The sequence below is a fragment of the Ambystoma mexicanum genome, chromosome 2p (genome assembly GCF_040938575.1).
Source record: "Ambystoma mexicanum isolate Mex_15411 chromosome 2p, UKY_AmexF1_1, whole genome shotgun sequence".
Lineage (NCBI taxonomy): Eukaryota > Metazoa > Chordata > Amphibia > Caudata > Ambystomatidae > Ambystoma > Ambystoma mexicanum.
In genome coordinates this window covers 342,194,715-342,222,059 of record NC_090923.1, presented here as the reverse complement: position 1 = coordinate 342,222,059, position 27,345 = coordinate 342,194,715, and the positions used below count along the sequence as shown (strand labels likewise).

Sequence of the window (27,345 nt, the reverse complement as noted above, 5' to 3'; positions counted from 1 at the left end):
ATTCCCTTTCTTGATGTTTCTAATGGCCGTCGTTGTCTAAACCTATGCTTGCCCTCTCTCTGTACAAAAATGTAATAGGAAGGGCCTCATTACGAGTCCAGTGGTAACCGTGCCTGACTCAATAACGGGGAAGTGGAAACACTGCCATCTTGTGATGGTGCAGTGTTTCCACGTTCGCCTGCAGGCGGGTGGTGTTAAACCCGCCAGGTCAGATCTGGCGGGCATGACACCTCCCGCCTGCAGAACTCGAGATCACCCGGTCCGGAAATAATGGTGGCGGCGGGTATATCGCCACCGTTATTTCCAGACCGGTTGACTCGTAATGAGGCCCAAGAAGTCTCTTTAAAAAGGAAAAATAGAGGTTCAACAAAAAGTGGGAAGCCATAGTTGGTTTCAGGTGGTCTTCTCACCAGGTGCTGTCTGGTCAATGTCATACTGAGTTCAATTCACAGGGCTGTTCGTAAGACCTTCTCCACAGGGCCCTAGTAGTTATCCCAACTGACTTCAGTGTCTTTGAGTTCCTTGGGGTTCCCTTCCCCAAGATTCAGGTTACAAAACACCATGAAAGAAATGTAACACAGTTTCTTCTGTAAGCTTCTGAGGGTTCCCTTCCCTGCGCTTCAATCCTTTGTACACTACAAAGAAAAGTAACAAGTCTCCAACTTGGTTGGGCCTCTTAGGGGGTTGCCTTCCCCAAGCTCAGCCACTTCCAACTTTCAAACACAAAATTAGTATTATCAGGATGTTTACATTGATAGGCCTCTCAGGGTTCCCTTCCCCAAGCTTACCCCTCTTGCAGTTTTTAGTCAGTTTTATACGAATACACTTTGTTTCTTTTGCTTTCCTTGGTAGGTCTCTTAGGGTTCCCTTCCCCAAGCTCAAGCCTCTTCCAGCTTTTAAACACAAAAACAATCTATCACAGTTCCTTCTTAATTCCACAGGGTGCCCTTCCCCAGGTTTAGGCCCCTCTAATTCAAAACACAAATTCAGCTGTCAGGATGTACCTTTTTCTTATTGACAATCTTTTTCATATACCATCCTTTCATGGGGTAGAATCAGAGTCTTTCGAAAACACTAGGCTCTTTGCTTTTCCTAACCACGACCACTCTGATCCCTTGCCCCTCTCTTTGTTTTCTTACTCTTACTTTTCTTGGTACCTTTTTTTTCCCTTCAAATGCTTCCTGCACCCCTTTATTTTGTCCTTTGTTTCCGTGCACACTTGCACTGTTTATTCTTTCTTTTCTTATTGTGCTCCTGGCACATGTCCTTTTCTCTTCTCGTAATACCTTGCACCCTCTTTTCTATTTTCCTTTGTATTGTGCCCCTGGCACCTTTCCTTGACTCTTCTCGTGCCCCTCTCTTCTCTGTTACGGGCCACTCACACCTTTGTGCTTTTCTTTACTTTCTCTATCGTTCAGCTCTGATCAGTCTTTTGCTCGCTTTCCGTTACGATCGGCTTTTCACATTACGTTCTGCTCCATTCTGTCACTTTCATACTTTCTGCTTTGCTTTTGGTTTTAGCTCCACTTTTAGCCTTTATACTTTCTGTGCAAAACAGAGGGGGTTCTGGGAAACTCTCTACCACCACGAACAAAGCCATTGACTTGTTCTTGGGTGGATGGCCCCTGGGAGAGTCTCAACCAAGTCTTTAGCTCACTGTTCTTTTCACAGAGAAGAAATTTCCCCTGCATATCAGTCTTTGTCCTACCCAGGGGCAGTCCAGCACCGAAATGCTATGCAATTCTCTTTTGAACAAGAGAACCACGTCAACCCCACACATGTGTTTCTTTGTGCAAGACCACACCTTTTATAGTGAACAAACCAGTCAAGTAGAGTCAGGTGTGAGTAGGTACTATTGAATGCCTGACCCTGCCTGACTCTATTAATGGAACAACCAGATTTCTTTCATGGGTAGGTTCCCCTTACTTTCCCCATGTTATTCCTAGTGGTCATCTTTACTGATCTTAGTTGCTTCCACTTCGTCTCAGTATTTGTTGGAAATGGGGTGGGGGGAGATGTGGTGAGATTGTAAACACCCCACAAAAGCTGAGGGAGAGTAGGTTAGGGTGTTTTCAGGACTGGGGGAATACCATGTCTCGACCCTGGGTATCCTCCCGATCCCCTGTGATCCTCCACTTAGGTGATCCTCCCTCGCTTGTCCATCCCCAGGGTAGGGATCCAAAAGTGATGGCCCTTTCTGGCCACCTGAATTGAAGATCCCGAGGGAGTGGGTAGGAGAATACTGTCTGGTTTCTCACAAATTATAAATGAAGGAATAAAAAAGAACTCCATTGCATAGATTTTTAAAATTGGTTAGAACCATGGTTTTCTGGTAATGAGTGACGATTGATGGTGCCTGCTCAAATCAATCAGTGTGGTATAACTGATGAAATAAAAAAATAAAAGAAAATGACTAATAAAACACTCATGCCGTGGTCTCAAGAGGGTTCATTGGGACAAACAGTATTGCGACACATGACAACATATTTGCATGCTACATATAGGGGGAAGAAGTTACAGAAAAGGGTGGCCGCTTTAGAATTATGGAAAATGTATCAGAGTGAGGAAGAAGATCTGCCCGAGAAAGAGTGGATGCTTAATCAGCATAAAGGGGAGAATGGAACGCCCTTTGGGTCCTGTTTCCCCTCATGAGAATAAGAGCGCAGACACGGAGAAGCAGAGATTTTATCCTTTAAAGGAATTGAAAGCAGCGGCCGGGTATGTTAATCTGATTTACAACACCCCTACACCCCCCGGTTATAACAGAAGGACAATATGGAAGAGAGCAAAAACAGAGAACGCAAATATATGTCAACACGCAATTAAAGTAAACAGCGTGATAAGAGAAAGGACAGACAGTACATACAGATGGAGATAGAGGAAGAAGCAAACAGAAATGAAATGCAGGCTAAGGCTAAGGGAGTGACAATAGTACAGAAGGAATGGATGGGAGGACATATATTGTTAAGTTAGATGACAAGGGCATTGATGGGGTTAGAGAATGAAAAGATAGAGAAGAGCGGGAAAAGAAAGAAAGAGAACAAGAGAAAGCATGCAAGGAAGAGAAGGAAAAAGAGAGGACGCAAAAGGAAGAACGAAGAAGGTATGAGGCAAGGAAAGAAAAGGAGAGACTAGAAGAGAAGAAACAAGAGGAGATCGAAACACAGAGATTGAAAGGTCGTATATTACAAAGAAGGGATGAGAGGGATGAGATGAACAAAAGGGGACTTATGGATGATGAAATAGATCATCTATTTAATAGAAGTATGGTGCCAATTGAAGCACGAGAATGATCTGAGGAAGAGAGAGGGTCACCACCGCCCTGCAGGGAGCTGCAAGGAATACAGAGAATACAAACATGTGCTGATGTGCATGAAGCAGAAAATATAGGGAAATGAATTGGGGATTTACATAGAAAATAGGGGATAAAGACGGGTGTGAAACCAAAGAGAATGTCGAAGGTTCTTTACCGAGGGAAACAGGAGAAAAATCAGATGACGTATTAACAGACGAACATAGAATGCTGTCTTTAAGTAGAATAGATCTTGATGATGTGGAAAGGGATGAAAGTCACACAAGTTGGGCATAAGGATGTCAGACAAAGAAAAGGAAGAAAACGAGAAAGCGTGAAGAGAGGACGCATGCAGTTTTCGGAAAGACTCAAGTGTAGAAAAGGGGGTACAATGGTCAGACTTAGAGGACCCTAAAGAAAATAAACCAGAAGCAACACCATATACTGAGCGACCACAAGCACAACCGTGCAGCACAGGAGGTATATCCCCGCCTTATGTAAGCAAATTAAGGTCATTGCCAGTGCGGAGACAAACGTGCTACCCCACCTGGAAAACGAGAAGTGTAGGTGGGTATGATTATGGATCAGGGTTTACACAATTCCCATTATTGGAGAAAGGGGGAGGAAGACCACAACATATGCCATGGCCACAAATGGATAAGGATAATTTGAAATGTAAGTTATCTAGTTTGACTTCCAGTATTGGAAAATGGATTTATGAGTTAGCAATAGGCGACATAAAAGGCCTGCTAGCAGCCATTCTAGGGGAGAGGGCTGACGACGTTTGGAAATGAGCAGGGTATGCAGGTGTGACTGCACAAAACAAGACACATGATGGAGCGCCATTTATTAATTGTAGAGCAGATGTATGGTGGGCACTCAGAGTACAATATCCCGATACATCAGACATGGGTGTGATTATGACTAGGAAAATGGGTGAGGATGAAGATTATATTGCCTTTATTCCAGATATTCAAGAGCGATAGCGTCTCAAGATGAGAGAACCGTGGGATAAAAATGTGGCATTATTTTACTACATTTTATGTCGGGTACTGCCCGAGCCAGTGCAATGGCAGATGAAGAAACAGGTAGGAATGGAAGCAAAAAAATGGCCAGAAATACAGTTGACTATCTGAATTTAGGGTGACCTCAAAAATTGCTAGTGACGATGATATACTTGCTCTTACCTTAGATTTGCACACCATTGTATACAGCTCCCCTGGATGTTCGAAGCTCTTTTCTAACCACAGTGGAAATCGTATTATCTGGACCACTCGCCAATTGGGCAAGGTTAGGATGCAGGTAACAGAGCTGTCCAGTTGCACGATAGAGGGTTTGAGTACGCATTGGATGGCAACAACATAGAACAGTGTCTTAAGGGCTTTGCTGCCAAATCTGGCTCCTGTCGTAAGGGCCCCCTGGTTACATGCCGCAATACGAACCACAAATTTGACCCTGCCTTTGAGATGCTAAAAGAGCCATTCAGAGGAAAATTAGAGCGGCGCGCTGTGAACAGTGCCCCATGCCAGAGCCGAATTAGTAAGACGAAACTTATAAAAAGTAGCTACAGAGGTTGGCTTAAGTGATGGAAGAGTTCCATCCTCAATGCGCAGTGGCAAAGTATGATCAAGACCCTTTGTAGTGGAAATATTAGGAATATATTCTAGTGCTAAGGGAGCTTGAGAAGTTAAGACTTTGAACCCTATCCTCAGGCAGTGTGGATAGGTACCACCTTCCGCCAAACAGCCGCACAACAGCCAGCGCCCTTTACCCCTGACGGGCTTAACGCCGCGAGGGTGCTTGTGTCTGCCTTTTGAAGATGCAAGGAAGTCACGTGCGTTGTCACGTGCCCGCAATTCGGCTCCACCTCCTCCAGGAAGTAAGCACACCCAGCAAGAGCCTCTTGGCAGCTCGCAGTGCTGGGATGGGGCTAGCAGCAGGTAACGTTCATTTTTCGCATAAAAGTAATTTCCTCAGTAAAAAGGCAGTCGCCCCTCGGGCGCTTGTGTCTGCCTTTTGAAGATGCAAGGAAAGTCACGTGCGTTGTCACGTGCCCGCAATTCGGCTCCACCTCCTCCAGGAAGTAAGCACACCCAGCAAGAGCCTCTTGGCAGCTCGCAGTGCTGGGATGGGGCTAGCAGCAGGTAACGTTCGTTTTTCGCATAAAAGTAATTTCCTCAGTAAAAAGGCAGTCGCCCCTCGGGCGCTTGTGTCTGCCTTTTGAAGATGCAAGGGAAGTCACGTGCGTTGTCACGTGCCCGCAATTCGGCTCCACCTCCTCCAGGAAGTAAGCACACCCAGCAAGAGCCTCTTGGCAGCTCGCAGTGCTGGGATGGGGCTAGCAGCAGGTAACGTTCGTTTTTCGCATAAAAGTAATTTCCTCAGTAAAAAGGCAGTCCCTATGAACCCTATGCAAGAACAAATATGGAAAAAGCAGTTAAATGTGAATGGAGATTGCCTGGTAGAGGTGTTCCCTCCCTAAATATATGGTTTGTCGATGGCTACTAGAAATTGGGGAAGTGGAGATAGAGAACATTATTGGAAAGCTTAAGAATTCGAGAGCCCCCGGGCTGAATGGTCTTGCAAATGCGGTCTTAAAATAAAACCCTAAGATTTGCGCAAGAATTCTTAAAATTTTATATATCAGGGTGTGCCAAGCGCAGGAGATTCCTTCCTCTTGGCAACAGGCAGTGCTGGTGCCAGTTTATAAAAAAGGGGACCATTCTTTACCAGAGAACTATCGGTTATTGTCCCTTTTGGACATAACAGAGAAACTCTTTGGCACAATCATTTTGAAGGTACTCCAGAACTGGGTTGAAAAGTCCAAACTATTACACTTTACACAAACAGGATTCCGCCCTAAGTGTTATGGACAATTTGTTCCGTAGAGCTTCTGCCCCTGGCGGTTCCATGTTATATGTCATCAATGTGGACTTGCAGGCGGCTTTTGATAGTGTCAACCAGGGAAAACTCTGGACCAAACTGGAAAATGGGGGGTGCCCCAGGTGGCTTATTAACGTTCTAATGAGCCTCTACTGGGACACAAAAGCGAGGGTGCGCCTAGACGATCAGGGGAACACGTCCAAACCGATTAGGACTCAAAGGAGGCTCAAACAGGTTTGTACACTGGCACCCCTCTTGTACAATGCATTCTTGGCAGACCTCAGGGGCTGGGTGTTACCCAAGAACTGGAGATAGTTTGATACCGTGTATGCTCTATGTGGACGATTGGGTTATTTTTGATCACACATACAGGGGGGCATGTGCAATGTTTGATATTTTAGTTAAATATGCATACGAAAATGAGCTCACCAACAACATGGAAAAAACTAAGATACTAGTGGTGGCTCCTAGAAAGATCAAACGGCTGAGATTTGATACCAGTTTGGGGACTCTTGAGTATGTGCAGTCCTACCCCTACCTCAGCCTAGATATGAGTCCCGGTAGGTCTATTGCCCCCATTAAAGAAGCCAAGGTGATAAAGGCACGCCGCTTGACACACATGGTTGCAAAATTTGCTAACAAAGCGGCCGGTTACTCCCTGGATGTTATAATTACCTTGCTTACATCTCTGATTTTGAAGTAAAAAGTGTTAAACAGATCTCAAGAAGATGTATGTTGGTAAAAAAAGATTTTAACATGGTGTCTATTGTTCAGTTAATTGAGTTACAAGGATGAGCCCCACAGGAAGAGAAGGATTTATGGAGAAAATGGGGGTGTTCTTTATCCCCCAGTGAGGCAATCTGGAGGCAGTATAGCACTGGAAAGTCAGTTATGCCTCTAGCAGTCATAGATTTTAAAAAATTTATTCTTTTCAGTTCCCCTTCATGAGGACTCACAATATTTGACTTCCTTCTCATATAAAAATATCCCCCTGAAACATGCATGTTTGCCTCAGGGGTACTGTGAGTATAGGCAGAGGCGTTGCTGGCGGTGGGGGGTCTAAGAGGGCTATAGCCCCTGGTCTTTTGGTTGTAGCTCCGGAATGAATCTCAGGAGCTACAACCAAAAGGCTATAGCTAGCTCTGAATCCTGCCAGTTCCGACATTAGCATAGCCGCGGGTCTTTTCCAGACCTAGCAACACCCCTGAGTATAGGGTATCGCTGGAGGAGCTTCACAACCCCGCACATACGACTCGAGAGAGTCCTGCTGCTACAATTGCTGAAGATTGATTTTCACCAAATATATTAGAACATGTGGTACAGTTTATTGTAAACTGCATCATGTGCCAGTAATGTACTGCAGGGCACACTTTGCAAACGGGGAGAGGAACAATCCCTAGACCAAATGGCCCATTTAAGCATCTACATATAGATTATGTCGACATCAAAGAGCTACAAGTGAAATCTGATCAGAACAGAGCGATGTCATAAGGAAAAGATACGAAGACCCGCTGAAACGATATAGAAATATTTAAAGAATAAAGATGTTACTAAAATGATAAGAGAAACATGTAATCGAATACGAAGAAATCATAGACACTAAAGAAATAAGTGAGAAGAGATGAAGTAAATGTATATACACAGAAACGCAAGATAGCCGAGACATATAGAAGCTTGCTGCAGAAAAAAACATAACATGGCTAATGCAGCCATGATGGAAAGATTGATGCAGGAGATGCTGGAAAACTGTTTTTTGCGAGAAATAAAGAAGAATGACACATCAAGGAATAATTGCAAGGCACAAAGGAAATCAAGAATATAGGCCATGTATGTAAGACATATTGAGTCTGGCTGAGTCTGCCACTGGAAAAGGTGGACAAGCAGCTACAGAGTATTTTAAGTTATCCGTTACTGGAGGTATTCACCTTTTACTCCTAGTAACGGTGTGATCTTCTGACTGTCCACTATGCTTCCGGGCATGGTGGCTATGCTCAGAGCATTGTAGCAACCATCACAACAGTTTTTTTTTCTTTTCACGCCTCACTTTAAGTCGGTGTTGTGGTTGCTTACCATTACAAATGTGTCGGTAACTCCTGTGAAGGGATACAGCACTTCCATTGTGGCGCCACAGAGACGTTTTGGAGCATAGCACTGGTAATACATCTGTCATGCTTAAACATCTAGCCAAGTATGTGTAAAGTTCTAGCTGCAATCTTAAATATTTACTTGCATTCAACAAATGACAATGCACGTGTTGTGCAATTCCATGCTGTTTGAGTACCTGGCGATATCTCCTGGCCGCACAAAAATATATTTTTTTATTAACTCTTAATTCCATCTAACTGGCAGATTATAATGATGCCACCACATTTTTAAAGGGCCTTTCCTAATTTGCATGGCTGCGCTACACACAAAATCCCCCAGACTTAACATTTGCCTTCAACGCAGCCTTACTTAAAACACTAAACCGATACAATAAACCGATACAGCATTAGCAGTGCAGTGCAAGTTTCACTCATTCAAAATGCAGCATATGCATGTTAAGAAGGATTTCTGAACTCTGACCAGGAGGGGCAGAGGTTTAGAAGGCCAACCTAGTTTCTTGGAACAGGGTAACCTCTGGACAAGCCACACCAATCAGGGTAGCTATGGCAGGCGGTCAAGACTAAATCTCAAGAGGGGTGAGGGTGACTGAAAGACGTCAATGAGCACACAAAGCAAGGACACTTACAAATTACTCCAGACAGGTGTTATATTACAAATATAGATAAATTTATTACAAGGCCTTTGTAATATAGACCATAGCAAAGAATCACAATAATGCTAAAGTAAACCAATACATCACAACCAACACAATATATATACAAGACCATAGGGGTCTAAGGGATTATAAGCACAAAATGTGTAGACCACCTAGATGGGGAGGAAAACAAGCAGTGCAGGTAATCTTTAGACCCCGTTCAACATTAAGAATACACTTAAATAAGTGGCAGTCCAAGCCCTACGAAGAGAGGAGCCTTATGCTCAATAGTACATGCACGCGCTTGTGCCAATGGACAAAATAGGGTCTCTTCAAGGGTCTCTAGCAGCTCAGGAAGGTGGATGAGGCGATGAAGAATCCCACTATTCAAGCAGGACCTCCACTTGAGGGCAGAGGCAGTTTGAGAGTGCGGGATGGAGTTGCTATTTTGCAATAGCTGTGGAAAGGGGCCACTTCGTGTGTAAAAATGGGCTCCTGCGCTAGGGCCAACCGGTTGGGGTAAGGACTATTCACCGGTCCCCAACGCAGGCAGACCCAAACTTTACCAGTACAGTCCACTTCGCTGGCAGGTTCGAATGCGACAATCAGGACGTCTCGACACCGTGTAGACTCTGAGATACAGCGAGGATTCCCAAACGGGACAGTGGCGATTTCTCCGCTCCGGGTGGAGGAATCAGCCAATTCCACTGCAGCAGGCTTCAGGGTCAAGGGGGTCACAAATGCAGCAAACTTGCACAGGTCGCTGCCACAGCAGGGCAACACAGTAACCGCATTTACTCCGGTCCGGGCGCACTCGTTTCACTTCAGACCTGGGAATGCCAAGTGTACAAAATTTGGTGTGAGGGTGCCGTGGACACAGAGCAAGCAGTATACCAAGTTTCGAGTGCCTCCTCGAAACGGCGGCGGTATCAGAGCAAACGTCCCGTTTAAACTGGTCAGCCCACTGGATGGCCCAGGGACACTTCCGAAGAGGCTTACTTGCAGGGATTGTTGAAGGTGCCGAGAATAGTTGACCCCACTATTCCAGTGGGGCAAAGCGTCTTTGCAGACCTTTTAGGACGATCAGATGCAGAGGGGTCCCACAGGACGACAGCAGGCTCAGGGTGCCAAACCTTCCAGCGGGTCACCAGCGGTTCCTTGACTCGGCTTCCTGTTGCAGGATACTTGGCTCCTTATCCTTCGTTCGTGTGAACTCAGGAGATCGACATGGTAATGGTGGTTTCATCATCCAAAGTTCCCTTCGCGCCAAAACGGAGAGGACCCTATGGGAGATCTGCTCACAAACACTTACTTGATGATTTAGATTTTCCAATGGCCAATAGAAAGTCCTCTACCACCCAAGCAGTGTTAGTATGTACAGCCCCCACTTTGTTTAGCTTGGGCTGGACTCCGTCATCTTTGGGCAAGGAGTATTCTTTTTCTACGTAGTTCACCCAAACCTGAGCGCTAATGCTGCACTCAGTGCAATCCTGCAGTCCTTTGGTGTCCCCCCATCAACCTCCAGAAATGAGCACTATCGTTTTGAGTGAGGGTCCTGATGAGCTCCTAATTTACTCTGTGTCTTTCACATCTAAATGATTTTCGGGTGTTTGTACTCTAATAATATTCGCCTCTTGGAAAACAGGCACATTAATAGAGTTTTTAAGGGTGGCTTTAATTGCCTTTCTCTTAGCCTGCTTAGCCTCCCTAACCCTCGTGTCATAGGCTTGATTGTGCATTTTGGTTTCACAGTTGCAAATCTTTCAAAACTCTGTCATGCAGATAAGTTTCTCTCCAACCCGATGAGTCCTTGGGCCACCTATTCTGCACAAACTTCATTGGCTCTCTATAAAACATCGTACCCCATTTAAAGTTTTATGCATGGTGCATCGTTCCTTTTACGCCATTTCCCTTTCCTTTCTTCTTATCCGGTTCAATATCTGCCATATAGAACCCTTTATTCAGCAGGCGCTTCACTGCTGGATGAACATTGTTTTAAGTTCTCCCGTCTAGAAGACAGATCCTTTTCATCCGTGACCCTTTTGCTCTGGAGACCACTTCCTTTCCTCCTTTGAGCAAACTCAAATGTTCTTCCTTTCTGTTGTGAATTACAGATGTGGTTGTTTATAAACCTAGATTAAAGTACATTTTCTGTTCTATAAATGGAATACAGGCATACATACTAACAATCGGTGGAGATAGCAGGTCAAGTGCAAAAAGAGTGAAAGTGCACCATTCCGTTGCTAAAGTCCATAACCTCATTGTGTTCCTATCCTCTATGGATCATGCTGCCCGACACGTCCTCCCAGGAGCCAGGAGGGAACTGAAAGCTGGGCAGCATATGTAATCCTGTAATAACGAAAAATACTATACCATGGAGTAAAATATGTCCTCTCATATTGGAGGGAGTCTTGAATAAAAAGCTTTCTTTTTATAGGGCAACACTTTAGATCCCTTAATACCAATGGCATATGAGCATTAACTTATGGCCTGAATATACCTTTGCTGGAACTCCAATAATTGCCTTTTCTTATTAACATGAGGGCTTTTTGAAGTTCCTCTTTTCGTTCTCTAAAGATCATTGACAAATGACATAAAGTAATTGTTGAATAAAAAAGAAATGTGAACAAATGCTAAGTACATACCATATTTGTTTTTTTTTTCTTTCAGATATGGGAGAAGCTGCTCTATGGGGTTTGCTTTTTCCACGCATTAGTGCAGGAGAGGAAGAAATTTGGTCCCCTGGGCTGGAACATCCCATATGGATTCAACGAGTCTGACTTGCGTATTAGTATCAGACAGCTCCAGGTAATGCATTGAGTTGTTTTACTAATTATGAGGTTTTTATAGGGAGGACAAGCCGTAATGGTGAGTCGTATATGTATGTCATTTACGTGTCACATAATAATCTGATTAAATGTTATTGCAGTGTCAAAAGCTGTCTGAATAAGCATGATTGCCAAGCACGTGAACTGGTCAAAGGTAGTGTGACAAGGTCTCCTGTCTGGCTCTACGGGCCACCAGAGGAGTGGCTCAGGTGGCCAGATGCCTCCACCAGCCAATGGATGGTGGGCGCAGGCGCGAAATCGGGAGTATCCACTGATCACTATTCTGCGGTTCCAGTCACTTGGCAGGGACCAGTCACATTCCCTCAACTCAAATCAGTCCTGGGGTCGATCCAGTACAACAGTCCAGCAGAACAGTTTATCCCTAAAAGCCAAGCTCACTGGTTGTTGGCATATAATAGTAGTTCTCCTGGAGAGTCTTTCCAAACACCTAGCCGGATCAAAACCTCAGTGCAGGAAGTAATACATTCTCATTAAAAGTTGCATTTTCTAGAGGTCACCAGCGAGATTTTTAATGCATTTCCCCAGATAACTTTTAAAGACCATCCCATATAGTTAAAATTGCAGAACACATTTCTTGAAATTACACTCACCCAGACGGATTGCAGATGTTCCAAGCCAAGCATTCCTTGTCTTCCCACCCTGTGCTCCTCGCCCACAGCAGATACAGTGTTACTTTTCCTCAGATGGTGGGAAGGAGGTTGCCACCAACAAACAGCTCCTGTGGCTCACCAAGAATTTCCCTTACTTCTGGTTCGCACCCCAAGGACTGGGGGATCCAGTATGCAGCAAACAATCACAGAGGGTTGACAAGTGGTTTGAAGGTCATGTATATAGACCAGTTTAAGATCCAAAATAGCATCTTGCCTTGAAATAGGTATAGACCAGCTCCCTAACAGCACATATGACAAAAACAGCATGGCCAAAACACAGCTCAGACCAGCCCCCACTACCCAGGTCCACATACTGGAAGGAAGCCCTATCCAAGAGGGATGACTGCCCCATATGGGTTGTTGGAGCAGATTGTGATTACCAGTTGGAGGATTCTGGAATGTTATAAAGAAAATTAAGAAGTGGGGGTTGTTAGAGGCGAGAAAGAAAAGAGAAGTCTGGAGGTGTGGCGCTATCTGGATGAGGTTGTGCAGAGTTGGATGATGTGATAAAGGGATGGAAAAGGTAGAGATATCTGGAGGATGTGATGAAAGGCTGGAGGAGGTGGGAATATCTGGTGCACGTGATGAAGAGTTGCATGAGATGGTAATATGTGGATGAGGGTGAAGAATTGGAGGAGGTGTAACATCAAGAGGTAGTGGTGCCAAGGGACAGGTTGTAACAACTGAAGGTAATGTCTCTTTTTATCTACTTCTCATGTCTCCCCCTTCTCCATGTCTATACACTCTACTCCTAATCTCAGCATCTTTTCACCTTTTTCTTTTCCATAGTTCTTCACCTATTACTTATCCGGGTACTTAATTGCCTTTCTTTGTCTCCTTCTATGATTCCATTACTGTCAATGTTATGTGTATGCCTTGCTTTACATGTAATTCTTCACCACTCCTTCTGTCACGCTCTACACTTCCTTCATTTCCCTTTCTTCAATTCCCTGTTTTTCATTGGTCACCCTAATTTTTATTCCTATTTCCATTCTTACTCTTTTGTGTTACTTCCTTACAAGGATCCTTCTTAGCATTCACCCTCCTGTCTGTGCTTATTTTCCATCTCATAACCTCTGTAATTGCTGTTCATCTGCACCAAATGTGTCTAAAACTGTCAAGTACAGTTATGCATTGTTTTAAGTAAATTATAAAGTCCAGGATGTACTATTTTTTCTTTTTCCATTGCAGTTGTTCATCAATGAGTATGACCATGTGCCATTTGAAGCTATAACATATCTGACTGGTGAATGCAACTATGGTGGCAGAGTGACTGACGACTGGGACAGGCGTCTCTTACTGACCACTCTTGCAGATTTTTATAATGAGGACATCATTGAAGACCCTCGCTATTCATTTTCTCCGAGTGGCAATTACATTGCACCACCAAAACAACGTTATGAAGACTACATTGAATTTATCAAGGTAATTTGTGGAACGACCCCTAAAGCCCCAGCTGAATTTCAGACTACAAGGTTGAATTCACACTGATAAAATGGGTTTGCTTGATACATTTGGCACACTTGGTTTTAAATCCAAATAGCCATGCGAATGCTTTTCCTGTGTGTCTATGTTTTCATTTGTTAGATTTTCGCATGCAGGTACCTAATGTGGCGGTCCCTAAAAGGTATAGCCATCTAGTTATACATTCCATGGTGGCGATGCATTGTCCAAGCTTTAGGTGCCCAATGGGTATGTAGGATAATGGGATATTGTACCTTCAAAAAGAGCCTATTTACTCCCGAGCTCCGGTGGCCGAACATCAAAGAGATCGTCACTCATTACTTTTTTCTGTGTATTTTCTTGCTTTGTAACTTGTGTTCTTACAAAGCAATTGATTGGTGATGCCACATACATCTGCGTTTTTCATCATTTTTTTCAGTACCTAACCTTTTCAGAATTTAACAAAAGGAGTAGAATAGATACACTTTGACTTTTTATTTGATATCTGCTTTTGTTTTGCACAATATGTCCTGTTAGTGAGCGATAGAGTTCAAACTTGGATCAAAGGCAGAACTACATGTAAGATGAATATAGTGTTAATGTCCCTGGCATTATCATTCGACATTTCTTTCTCCAGATGTGGTGTGTATTTATCTGATATCCTTAACATCAATAGTTCAAAGATTCTTTACGGCCACGCTATCCCCATGCAGATTTGCTACATCTTGATTGCTCCCTTTGAGAACTACCCTACCCTTAGCCTAAGACAGGGATGTCAGCAATATTTTAGACATCTTGGAAGCGATGTCAGACCACAGGCATGTAGCATTGGCCCTGTGCTGCGAGCATCGCTGGAGGTTACTAAGACATGGGTATAAACGATGCAGCAGATTTGTCTAATTCTAGGTTCCTGTATAGTGCACCTGATGTTACATTTGCACATTTACGGATTTGTTTTCTATGCTTATGCATGTATAGGACGCAACCAAGTGACTCTGCTTCTTAAAAATGTGAATCTGGCAATAGACATTGTTGTGCATGCAAATTCACTGCTGTAAAGCAGCGTGCCTGCTGGGGCATGTTAGGGGGCCTGCTGGGGGAGGCACTGGCATAGTTGCAAATGTATTCGTGATTCACAGAGGCATTTTCTTGCAAATGTGCCAGCGCTTGCCCTCATTCCCTGGAATGTGCCAGGGGTACTATGTCACAGACAGGAAAAAAGCGTACAGGCGTGTCATTTCTGGTACCTGGCAGAATTACACTGCCCACAATAGAAACGTGCATGCTTCACATGAGCATTTTTATATTTTGTATTATTTTAAAGAGCTTTTGCAATGACGGGCCTCTAAACGTCTGACACTACAAATAGATTCACGGACTACACAAGGTTAAGGTGTAAACCCGCCCCACTACCCACGTGGTGCCAGTGATCCAGTGCATGTTTCAGTGTCGGAAACATGGCTGATACTTGAATATGCATGGAATTCGCTTCTTCCGTTCGTAAGCCCCCGCTCTTCCTGAATTACAGGTGCCAACTGTAAGGATATTGGCAATACAACGAGGAACAGCTCTATTTCTGAAATCAATGGGGCCAATCTACAACCATCTGTGTGTATGCAGAGATGCGAGGGAATCTTGCCCTGCCTCATACCTCTATACCCACATGTGACAACTGTGGGTAAAGAGGTACAAGAGGACAATTCCCTCACACCTCTGCGTCCACAGGTGGTTGTGGATTGGCCTCATTGACTTGAGAAGTATATATATTCCTCATTGTATTGCCAATATAGCAATGATTTGCTTTTGACTGCACATCTTGCAATGCCTTTACATTTAAGCAGTTGCAATCCTAACTGAACATCATTTCCAATGCCTGCTACATGTGATGCGATAAAGGACAAAGAATATGTATGTTTAAAGTACAGTGGTTGCCACTACTGTTGAGATGTGGAGCTCTGTAAATAAATCAGATGGTAAGCTTTTTTCCTGGCTGGGACTTCGTCTTCCTGGGCAAACCATAACAGCTGTGTTACAATCATAATCACAGAATAGCAGGACCAGTAAAGCATCCCATACTTGAGCATTATACCAACCTCAAGGGCTTAAAATATCAGTAAACAAGAGACATAAACCCTAAGCACACCCCACTGACGTCTTTGTCGTTGGTGGCATATGTCTATATTGACAGTCCATCATCAAAATGCTTAATTGTTGATAAAAACGTTTGCGAATGGGCCCTTGGGCAAATCACAACCTTTTAGTGATGAGATTAACCCAGAGAGACTTTGCCAGCCACTGCCGTCGCACTGTGCCCTCCGCCCTTCAGCTTTCACCACAGCTCCTTCAAACGGGTTATCAGGCGTGCCTTTGCAGCGGGATGCCAGACCAATCCCTGCAGAGCCTGCCACAGACCCCTGCACGCTGTAGCCGTAGCCTTCCCGGTTGCATTAGGGAAAAGGCGCCAACACCCAACACCTTTCACACGCACGGCCTGCACAAGCACCACCCCCTCTTCCATTGTGATGTTGCAACTACCTGGAGACAAAGTATAAGGCTTGGGTTGTTTGAGCCAGGAATCCAACAACAGGTGCAAGTGGATCTTGGTCACCTGGCCTAAACCCCACCAACCTGGTGCCTTCCTGGTTGCCGCTCTTTTTCCCCACTTAGCAAGACCTACCCACCTGGTGCCTTCCTGGTTGCCGCTCTTTTTCCCTACTTAAGGAGCCCTCCAGCCTCTTTTCCTTTGCAGATGGGGAGCAGGTGCAAGTGGATCTAGTCACCTGGCCTAAACACCGCCCACCTTCTTAGCCCTGCCTCTTCCTTCCTGCTCTTAACTCTTAGATCAAGGGCGTCTCTAGCCCGGGCATCCGAAGCGAAGGGCAGTCAAAGAAAAGGGCAATTTCTGTTTGAACCTGTTCCGACCAGGAGGATCCACGGCCCAAACCCTTGCTCAGATGCAGGTAAGCATGCACCAATATGTGTTTACTCCCTCTGTCCCCACAGGCCATCCCCACCCCTCTGGTCCCCCCGTAATGTTCCCTTGTGCCCCCCCTTCTTGCACACAGGTGTTGTCTGTTTTGCTTGATTCTTCTACCCTGTTCCCCCTTCCAGCCTACTTGTGCAAGTGTCTGTCCAGATACATTCTGGTTTCACCATCACCGTCTTGTGGCCAATGCTGGATTTGTTTTTTATGGACTTCATTGATTCGCGGTGCGTCACCCTTTCTCATGGTGTGCCTGAATCATGCTGTTCCCATCTTCATCTTGTATCCAGGTTTGCAACATTATGTGTTACTACTGCCTTCTGCAATTGTATTCTCTCTCCCCTCTTGCTTCTCCACTCTTTTTGACTGCTTACTCTCTGGTCTCTCCTCCTTTCCCTTTCTCCCTTTTCCTATCTCATCCCCTCCTCCCCTTACTTTCTTCCAGTGGAGTAACTTTGCTGAAAATGGTGGGGGGGGCATGAAATCTGAAGAAAAGTTGCCCCGGCCAAATGAATGGAGACAAAATGGTGTGCCATGAAAGTTGGGGGGGGGGGCAAACATCCCTGCCCCCCCCTAAAATTACGCCCATGCTTTCTTCTATGCACTTACTCTATCCGAATTGTCCCTGGGTCTAGTATTATAGCAACCTTGTCTGTCTCCTCCCCACTACCCTTATTTGTTCCCCACCCCCTCAAGCACTATCTGAAATGTCCTCTGGCCTAATACAATAGTCGCTTGTTTTGTCCCCACCCCTCCCTTTCTGCACCCCTCTCCCTCACGTTTTGTTTTCTCCAGCTCCTGCGGTATCCCACACTCTAAGTCATAGCCCTGAGCCATGACAACCTCATGGTAATCTCTGGCTATTCGATTTTATAAAAACAAGCGAACCCAATAAGAAGCCTATCTAGAGATAGAGGCTGAGTCTTGTGGCAGCCCAAATGGAGTGATCCGCTAGATCAAACTCTCCTATAAGGTCAAGTAACATCATGTCAAGTGAATCAAAGAAAAGAGGAGTGGTGATTCTGTTCAGGTATGGATCACAATTTGTTAAAAAGGAAATGTGATGAGATCCAATGGGCAGATATATAATGGTAAAGGGAGTCCTCAACAGACAAATCTTTACCCTGATATTAATTTATGCCCAGAATTTCAAAGAAGATCCCATTAATAGCATCCATTTGTTAAATAGGGGGGGGGTTTAGTTTGGTTCTAGAGTGACGGCAGACAAAACCTTAGATCCTTCTCAGTTCAATAGAATGCCAGCATGCGTTGGCCAAGATTATTAGGGACCTCTCGATTATTGAAGCCTGGCTATTCTTTGATCGACGCGAGAGTTTACATTGACTATTCTCCAGTATTGGATCCCTTATGGATTCACATGCTGTTTGAATATTCTCTGTCCTCAGGCTGGGAAACCTCAGTAACATTAAAGCAGTTTTCATTTAAATTTGAAAAACTGCAGTCACTTTAGTGTTCTCTTAGAGTCCTTCAGGGTCATCTCGCACCATAGCAAAAAGACAGTCTCTCCCCTAGAGATGTTTCTACTGCATGTTCTAGTGATGGGAGTCCTCTAAAAGTTCTCTTCTTCAGTCAACGTTTTTCTCTATAATATTGAAGGAATACCAACAATTTTTACTTCACAGGAAAGCTGGGATAAGTACTTTATTTCTTGGGGATACAGGACACCCTATGTCCAGCTAGTACTCCCCTGTAGGGCTGTACTCATTACCTCAGGATTAGGAAAGTTGGTTCCTTAACCCACTATGGCTGATCCAAAGACTATGAAAAGCCTTTTCAAGGTGTGTTCCACCTGCCATCTAACAAATATGTTGCGGTTCAGCTTGAAGAATTCTTATATTTCCTGTATCCCAGTCACAGCGTTAACTTGTGTTCTATCAGCCACTGGTTGGCTAACAAAGCCCTCAAGGATCGACACAGAAGGTTAGTGGCTTTGTAGGATGAGGGGACTGTTGCCTCGGATTCAACTTCTGTCAGGAGTCATGCTTGAACTCTGCCACAGTAGGCCCCAGGTACGTTCTTCCTCTTCTAAGAGGTTGAGATCCCACGTGGAGGCTGCCTGTGGGAAAAGGGTAAAGAAAGGGCAGTCCACCCATGCTCTGACTGCCCCAGAAAAGGCAGTTGTACCACCAAAATCCTCCCATAAGCAGCCTGGGTCAACAAAGGTCATGGTAACGGCTTTGTCAACGACCCCTTCAACATCAATGGCTCATCCTTTGTCCATAAAACATTCTTTGACAAAGCATACTCAGCCGATGATTCTGTCAGTATCGTCCTTGTCGATGGCCCATAAACACAAGTCTTTGTCCACCACTCTGCCAATGATCTCGTCCACCACTCCGTTGACAACTGCGTTATTTTCCACTCTATTGGTGATAGTCCTGCTGATGATTAAGACAAGGGGTCTCATTATGTGTGCCAGTCCGGAAACAACAGTGCTGGTAAGCTTACTGGCACCGTTGTTTCTGGACCGGCACACTATAGGTTTTCCTGCAGGAGTTGCTGTGTCGACAGGTCTGACACTGCCAGCAACAGTGGTCACGGTAGGCAAAGCTGTCACAGAAGCACGGGCACCGTTGCAACTTGCCGGTGCCTGACTTCCCGGACCGTCGAGGTTGTAATCCCCTGGTGTTGCAGTAAAGTCAGGCACCGGTAAATAATTACGGGTCTGCCGGCAACCTGCTGGTAGCACCGGCACGATAATTGCCGGACCTGTAATGAGGCCCAATGTCTACGTCCATGGTAACTTCATAGACTACAAGAACCCCGTTGAAATCAATGATAATCTCATTTGTGACTAAATCTTTGGCAGTCTCAATGCCGTCTACCAATACTATCGCTCAACCACGGAAGCAACCGTTGTTCATATTTGCGCCTTTCATCCCCCCTGCTATTTCAGGTCATTCCCATGTGGCTCCAGAGGACATTTTGGAACATGTCATCAATTCCCATTATGAGGGCCCGGAAAGTGTTTTTTCCAATGTTGTGGAGGAGAAAGGTCTCTTGTCACTGCCTCCCGCTTAGCCTCTTCTGCAGTCATCTTGTGCACCTACTACTCCTCAGCTGAAACCCGCTTCCAGTCAACAGAAAGCTCACTATCTATCGATGGATAGCTTGCCCATTTTGCAGCCAGTGGTTTCAGAGATGCAGCCCAGAGTCCCAGTCATTCCAACCATTCCTTTTGCACCGGATCTGCATCCTGCCCAGCCTAGATGCCACATCTCTCTGGTGGCCCCATCTCTGCCTGCAGAGCTCTCAGAGTCTGAATCAGAAGATGAAGACTCTCAAAAGGGCACATCCACTCACCTTGCTACCACAGATAAGTTAGGCGACGTGGTCGTGGTGGATGATGAACCTGATTGTTTGCCTCGCGCTCCTAGCGCGGTGTTTGGCCTGCTCCTGCTCCCCCCTCCCACTTCCTGGTCTTCCTCGCCCTCCCCGCCTCCCTGCACGCCCACCCCCTCCTCTGATTGGCTGTGTGCCTGCCTCCCCTCTGGCCTACTCGACGGCCGTTCCCCCCGCTCGCTTCTTTTCTCCAGCTGAGCGTGGAGAGCGGTCGCCGGTGGCCTGAGGGGAACAGCAGGCCTGGGAAGCCCTGCCTGGGCCTCCGTGAGTGTCTTTATTGTAAAAAATATTTAAATTGTTTGCCTCGCGCTCCTAGCGCGGTGTTTGGCCTGCTCCTGCTCCCCCCTCCCACTTCCTGGTCTTCCTCGCCCTCCCCGCCTCCCTGCACGCCCACCCCCCCCTCTGATTGGCTGTGTGCCTGCCTCCCCTCTGGCCTACTCAATGGCCGTTCCCCCCGCTCGCTTCTTTTCTCCAGCTGAGCGTGGAGAGCGATCGCCGGTGGCCTGAGGGGAACAGCAGGCCTGGGAAGCCCTGCCTGGGCCTCCGTGAGTGTCTTTATTGTAAAAAATATTTAAATTGTTTGCCTCGCGCTCCTAGCGCAGTGTTTGGCCTGCTCCTGCTCCCCCCTCCCACTTCCTGGTCTTCCTCGCCCTCCCCGCCTCCCTGCACGCCCACACCCCCCCCCTACCCTCTCCCTCTGCCTATAACCTCCCCCCCTCCTGGGCAGCCCTCTGCCCGGCAGCCCCCGCGGCTAAGGGCCCCAGGCCAAGGGCGACTCCTACAGTGCGGCTCCCTGTGTGTCTGCAGGTGTCCGCAGGGGACGCCAGGCGCCAGTTCCACCTGTTCTCCGTTCCCCGGCCCACCCCTCCTACTCCTGGTTACATCCGCATGGGACCTTGTCCCACTGTATTCACAGTTGAGGTATACTAGGGTGCTTTTCTCCCCTCACAGGATTCTCAAACGTAGGTGGCCCGGTACCTAATACGCATTACTGTTTGCTCTGAACTGTGGTATACTAGGGTGCTTTTCTCCCCTCGCAGGATTCTCAAACTTAGGTGGCCCGGTACCTAATACGCATTACTGTTTGCTCTGAACTGTGGTATACTAGGGTGCTTTTCTCCCCTCGCAGGATTCTCAAACTTAGGTGGCCCGGTACCTAATACGCATTACTGTTTCTGCTCTGAACTGTGGTATACTAGGGTGCTTTTCTCCCCTCGCAGGATTCTCAAACTTAGGTGGCTCGGTACCTAATACGCTTTACTGTTTTTGTTTTGTTTGCTCTAATTGTGGTAACTTGTGCTTGCCGCTCACTTCCTGTCTGCGTGCTCTCGTTTCGTCTGTCTCCCCCCCCTCCCTCCTACCCCATGGTGCTCTCTGTCTCGCCTATCTTCTCTAACTGCTTCTCCATTGACTATCCTGCTCTCCTCACTAAATCTGGTAGGAAAAAGTTTAAGAAGGACATCCTGGTCTCCAACCCAGGCCTCCCTATCGCTGACACCTACACTAATGCCTGCTCTAAGGAAACTCTCACTGACATCCTCTTTTTCGTGCCTTCGCCTGACCTATGGACCCTTCATATGGTCTCTGTGCTCTCTCCTTTCTCCTCCTCTCCCATTAATGGTGGCACCCGTTGGGATGTCCTCTTGGCCCCCTTCCGCTCCTCTAAGGCCATCATTAATGTCTACGCTAATGGGACCGTCCTGGTCCAAGGCCCTCAGGCCAACCTTCACCTCTTCGATAGACGCTTCCCACACCTCATCAACTTCCTCTCCTCTCCTGCTGTCCCCCCTCCCCTATCCTTGGCTACCTTGCCTCTACCCACCCTCCCTGCCCCCTCTCGTGCTCCTTCTTCACCTCCTTCTTCAATACCTCCGCAGGGCGTACCTCTGATCTGTACCCCTCCCCGGAAGTTCTTCAAGGATGGCAGCCTTCTCCACATTGCCACTCTAAACACTCGCTCTGCCATCAAGCACTCCTCCGATATCTGTCACCTTCTTGAGGAACTGGACCTCAACGTCCTTTGTCTCACTGAGACATGGTTCACAGCCAGCTCTGCCACCAGCTTTGACACACTCCTACCTGACGGTTACAAGATCCTCTCCATGCCCAGGCCTAACCGTGCAGGGGGTGGTGTTGCCCTTATCTTCCCTGAGTGGATTCCTGCCACTGTCACTCCTACGCAGACCTACTCCTCTTTTGAATGTCTTGTCTGCCGACTCTCTCTCTCCCCCCCAGCCATTCCCTTACCGTGGCTACTATCTATCGGCCACCTGGTCATATTTCCTCCTTCCTCTCTGAGTGGGCTGACCTCTCCTCCTCACTCCTGTCCTCAACCACTCAACTCCTCTTTCTTGGCGACTTCAACATCCACCTTGATGCCTCCAGTCCCCCCACTGGTCTCTTTCGTGACCTCTGCGACTCTCTCTCACTCTCTATTCTCCCGTCTGGGCCTACTCATTCTGCTGGGCACACTCTTGATGCTCTGATCTCTTCTGACCTTCCCCTCTCCGTCCCTCTCTCCACTCCTCTCTCCTGGAGTGATCACTTTCTCCTATCCTCCCACCTCACCCTCCCTACCCCACAGGCAAAGCCACCCTCTTCACTGCCACCCACCTTCTCGGTCATCCGACCCATGAAGCGTGTGTCAGTTGAGGCTTTCGCTGCTACCTTCTCGCCCCCCCCTGCCCCTTCGGCTGACTCCCACCCTGACACAGCCCTCTCCATGCTCCACTCTGCTATATCTGTTACTCTTGATATCCTTGCCCCCGTCATGAGAATCCGCCTGAAGCCCAAAGCCAAATGTAACTCCTGGTATGACTCGGATCTCGTCACCCTAAAACGCAAGTGCAGGGTTGCAGAGAGGAAATGGCGTGCTTCATGTTCATCCTTTGACAAACTGGCCTGCCGCCTGCTCCAAAGGCAGTACCGGCTCTCCGTTCTCACCAAGAAGAGAGCCCTTATCCAAGCCCGCATCTCTGCGGCATCAAACAACTCCGCCGAACTCTTTAAAATCTGCAAGGAGCTGGCCAACCCTGCTGCAGTCTCTACCTCTCCTGTCCCCTCCCAGGCCCTCTGCACTGCACTGGCCTCTCACTTCATCTCTAAAACTCAGGACATCCTGTCCTCGCTCTCCTCCTTTCACCTCCCCCCCTCCCTACCCGGCTCTTCCTCTGGCCCTTCTGCGGTCACCCCTCCTCCCTCTTTCTCTGCCTTTCCACCTTTCTCTGCTGACGAGGTTTCCAGACAAGTCCGATCAATGAAAGTCTCGTCTAAACAGGTTCACCCCTGTTCCTCCAAAACTATCAAGGACCACATCGACTCCCTGGCTCCTGCCCTGGCTGACTTTTGCAACCACTCCTTCGCCTCTGGAGTCTTCCCTTCCCACCTCAAGCACTCCCTTGTGCACCCTCTTCTCAAGAAACCCACTTCCGACCCCTCCTGCCCGGCCAACTATCGCCCTATCTCCATCACTCCCTTCCTGGGCAAGCTCCTGGAGAAACTGGCCATCTCCCAGCTTAACCTCCATGCTGAATCTGTTGGTAGTCTTCATGACCATCAATCTGGCTTCAGAGCTGCCAGAAGCACGGAAACTGCTCTCCTGAACATCCGTGAAGACCTGCTCTTGAACCTCGATTCCAACACTCCGTGTGTTCTCATTCTGCTCGATCTCTCCTCTGCCTTTGACACTGTCAACCATGCCATCCTGCTCAACCGTCTCCGGGAAAACCTGGGTATCACTGGTCAGGCTCTGGCGTGGCTGACCTCTTTCCTTTCAAATCGACCCTCCCAGGTCCAACTGGGGTCCTTCCTCTCCGACATCTTTTTCTCCACCTGTGGTGTCCCCCAGGGATCTAATCTCTCTCCCTGGCTGTTCAACCAGTATCTGGCACTCCTTGCCCACCGCATCGCCGCTCTCTGCCCTAATTTCCAGTGCTATGCGGACGATACCCAGCTCATTTTCAGGCTACCCTCAGCCTCCCCCTCTCCTTCCCTCATCTCTGACTGTCTGTCTGCTATCCAAGAATGGTGTGCCGCCAATGACCTCTGCCTTAATGCCAGTAAGACTGAGATTCTACTCATCGGTACTCCCACTCCCTCCTTCCCTGCAGCTCTCTGGCCTGCCTCCCTTGGCCCCCTCCCTGCTCCTACCTGCAAGGCAAAAAACCTTGGGGTCATCTTCGACTCCACACTCTCCTTCTCTCCTCATATTTCTGACGTCGCCAAGAGGTCACACCACCAGCTGCACCTCCTCAGAGGTATTCTTCCCTTCCTCTCCTTCCCCCAGAAGCTCACTGTCTCCCGAGCCCTGGTTCTCTCGAAGCTGGATTACTGTAACAGCCTCTATCTTAATCTGCCTGCCTCCACTCTCCGCCCTCTGCAACTCATCCAGAACAGAACTGCGAGACTTGTCCTTGGCCTCAAGCCCAGGGACCGTATCTCTCCAGGACTGAAATCTCTACACTGGCTCCCTGTGGCTGCGAGCATAAAGTTCAAAACCCTCTGCATTGTCCACAAGGCCTTCTGGGGCCTGGGTCCTAAATACCTTCAACTCTCTCTTCCCAAATATCTTCCTTCCCGACCCCTTCGCTCATCCGCCTCCAACTCTCTCAGGGTCAGCCGCTTCTCGAAGCAACGAGCTGGGGGTAGATCTCTCTCCGCGGCAGGGGCCTCCCTCTGGAACAGCCTTCCTGCCTCCCTGAAACTTGAGGAGAACCATCTCCGGTTCCGGAAGCACCTCAAAACCTTCCTCTTTGCTTCTGCTTTCTCTCTCCCTCTCCTCTGCTGAACAGCAATTTAATTCTTCACTGAAACTGCACTGATCCTGCAACGGGACCACTCTAAACGGCCTCAGTCCTGTGGCCCAGCCACTCTCCACTTGCACTGATGCCCTGGAACCCCTCTGCACTGCGGGACTGTCTCTGTATCCCTACAGCCCCCCCCCCCTTCCCCAGCACTTGTTCTGCACTTACCTTGCACTTGCCACCAGCTGGCCCTATTTATTTATTACTTTACGCCACTTACCTGTACTGCACTTCCCCCCTCCCCTTCCCCTTGCACTTTTCCCCCTCCCCCACCCCTGCACTTGCGCGATCTGAATGACACCTGGCCTAGTAGGATCGTTGTCTGTCTCCCCTTGTTCCTCCCCTCCCTGCCTCGTCGCGCCTTGAAACACCTGTGTATAGGCGCGTTACAAATACCATATCATATCATATCATATCATATGATCCCGCCCATCACGGATTCCCCCACCGATGAAACTGGGACAGGTCATACTATTGTGTCAAGAGCTGCCAAGATGTTTGACCTGCTTCCTACCGAGCAAGGGAACAGGCTCAAAAGTTTGTTGTTTCCATTACTATATTGGACGACATCTGAGAGAATAGTCTTCCGACCATGAAGAACCCGTTCATGGTCTCTACTAAAAGGTACAGGTTTGAAAAGAAGTACAGGGCACATGACAATGCCCCTAAATGCCTATGTACCCAACCAACCCAAGATTCTGTAATTTCCACAGAAGATCACCACTGCCTCGACTTTGTGTGTGCTTTGCCTTCAGACAAGGAAAGGCAACAACTAGATGAATTTCGAAGTATTGTGTCCACACTTGCCATCACGATCAAGGCCTCAAACTCTTTGGCTATCCTGTCCTGTTACAACTGGGAATTGTAGTGTAAGATGACGGCCATACTAGACTTATTGCCGGACAACAAGAAAGAAGAAGTCTTCAAACTTCTTCATGAGGGAGAAGCTGCATCAGCCCATGCGATATCCATAGCGGTTTTCACCGCTAACACCGGCTTTCGTCAGATGGGGAACGGCATAGTTCTGAGGCGCCAGTGATGGCTCAATAAAATGAACTTTGGTCTGGATGTTCAAGCAAAGATTGTTGACATGTCCTTCAATGGTGAGAATCTCTTCAGAAAAAAAGTATATGATACCCTCCAGGACATCAAGACTGACATAGACACTGCTTGGTTTTTGGGCACCTTTCAGCTTTCATTCTAAAAAATCCTGGTTTCCTGGACATTCGTAACTGCAGGACAAACTGTCAATCACAATCGTATCGTTCCAGCACCTATGCCTCCATAGATCATTTCTGAGAAAAATCCATGTCCTACAGGGGCAACCAGCGATGACTGGGTTTCTCCAAGGTGAGAGGCCAATCCAGTAAACAGGCCTGATCGGGACGCGATTCCGCCCCTCCCCTTCCACACCTCAGTGGGAGGGCTTCTCTCCCATTTCCTCGACCACAAAGATAGAGCAGCATCTTTTATTGCTACGGTTCGAAGTCCATGCCCTCCTTTTCAAAGGAGAAGTAGAGTACTCCCCTCACGTCCAATGTGTCAAGGCGTTTACTCAAGGTCATTTTTCATAAAGAAAATATCAGGCCGTTGGATACCAATTTTGGACCTCCTTCTTCTGAACAAGTTTATTCAGTGCCAGACTTTCACACTACGACACATACTCGGTCAGCTACAACAAGGGGATTTATTGTTCTCGCTGGATTTGAAGAATGCCCACTTTCATATTGCTATTCATCATGACAGGCAATTCCTAGGATTTACTGTGGTGTGAATACAGTATCAGTTCAATGCCCTACTCTTTGGCCACGAAACTGCGCCAAGGGTATTGTGATTAACCTTGCGAGTTCATCCCTGAAAACTCAGTATGGGCCTCCTCCCATGTGGCCAGAGGAAGGCATCTGCTACCCGATCCTGACCGTGGGGCTGGTATTTTGTGGGAGGATCATGTGCGAGGGGATCATGCCAGGGAAAACTGGTAAACCTCTTAAACCTAGATTTCCCCATTCTCCCTGAAATTGTGATGGCTTATTGTAAAACAGAGCCTACTATCAATACTAGTAAGGACTTCAAGGTCCAGAATGCATGTAGTTATGGGACGAAGAAGAGGGGCTCAGAGGTAGTAAAGATTCAAAGCACAACTAATCTGAATGAGTGGTCTAGTTGCTACAAAGGAAAAGAAAGGAAAACATTTAAATGGATAAATGAAGTGCAGCTGAGAGACGGAGGGAACGTTATAGCTGAAGCATACTGCAGTGCAGAGGTTACAGTGAGAGCAGAAGCAAACACAGCCATACAGAGTGTTTTCAGCAGGAAGCAGCATCAGAAGAAAGAATCCAG

The 27,345-nt window shown here is 47.1% G+C and overlaps 1 protein-coding gene across 1 annotated transcript in view; it reads left to right on the top strand.

Annotated features, from left to right (window-relative positions):
• DNAH12 (dynein axonemal heavy chain 12) overlaps nt 1-27,345 on the top strand; it is a 3,791,933-nt gene that overhangs the window by 3,346,107 nt on the left and 418,481 nt on the right. Inside the window, exons 66-67 of the mRNA XM_069643677.1 lie at nt 11,586-11,723; nt 13,606-13,839. Coding sequence (XP_069499778.1) covers nt 11,586-11,723; nt 13,606-13,839 — 372 coding nt within the window. The remainder of the gene's footprint in view (nt 1-11,585; nt 11,724-13,605; nt 13,840-27,345) is intronic.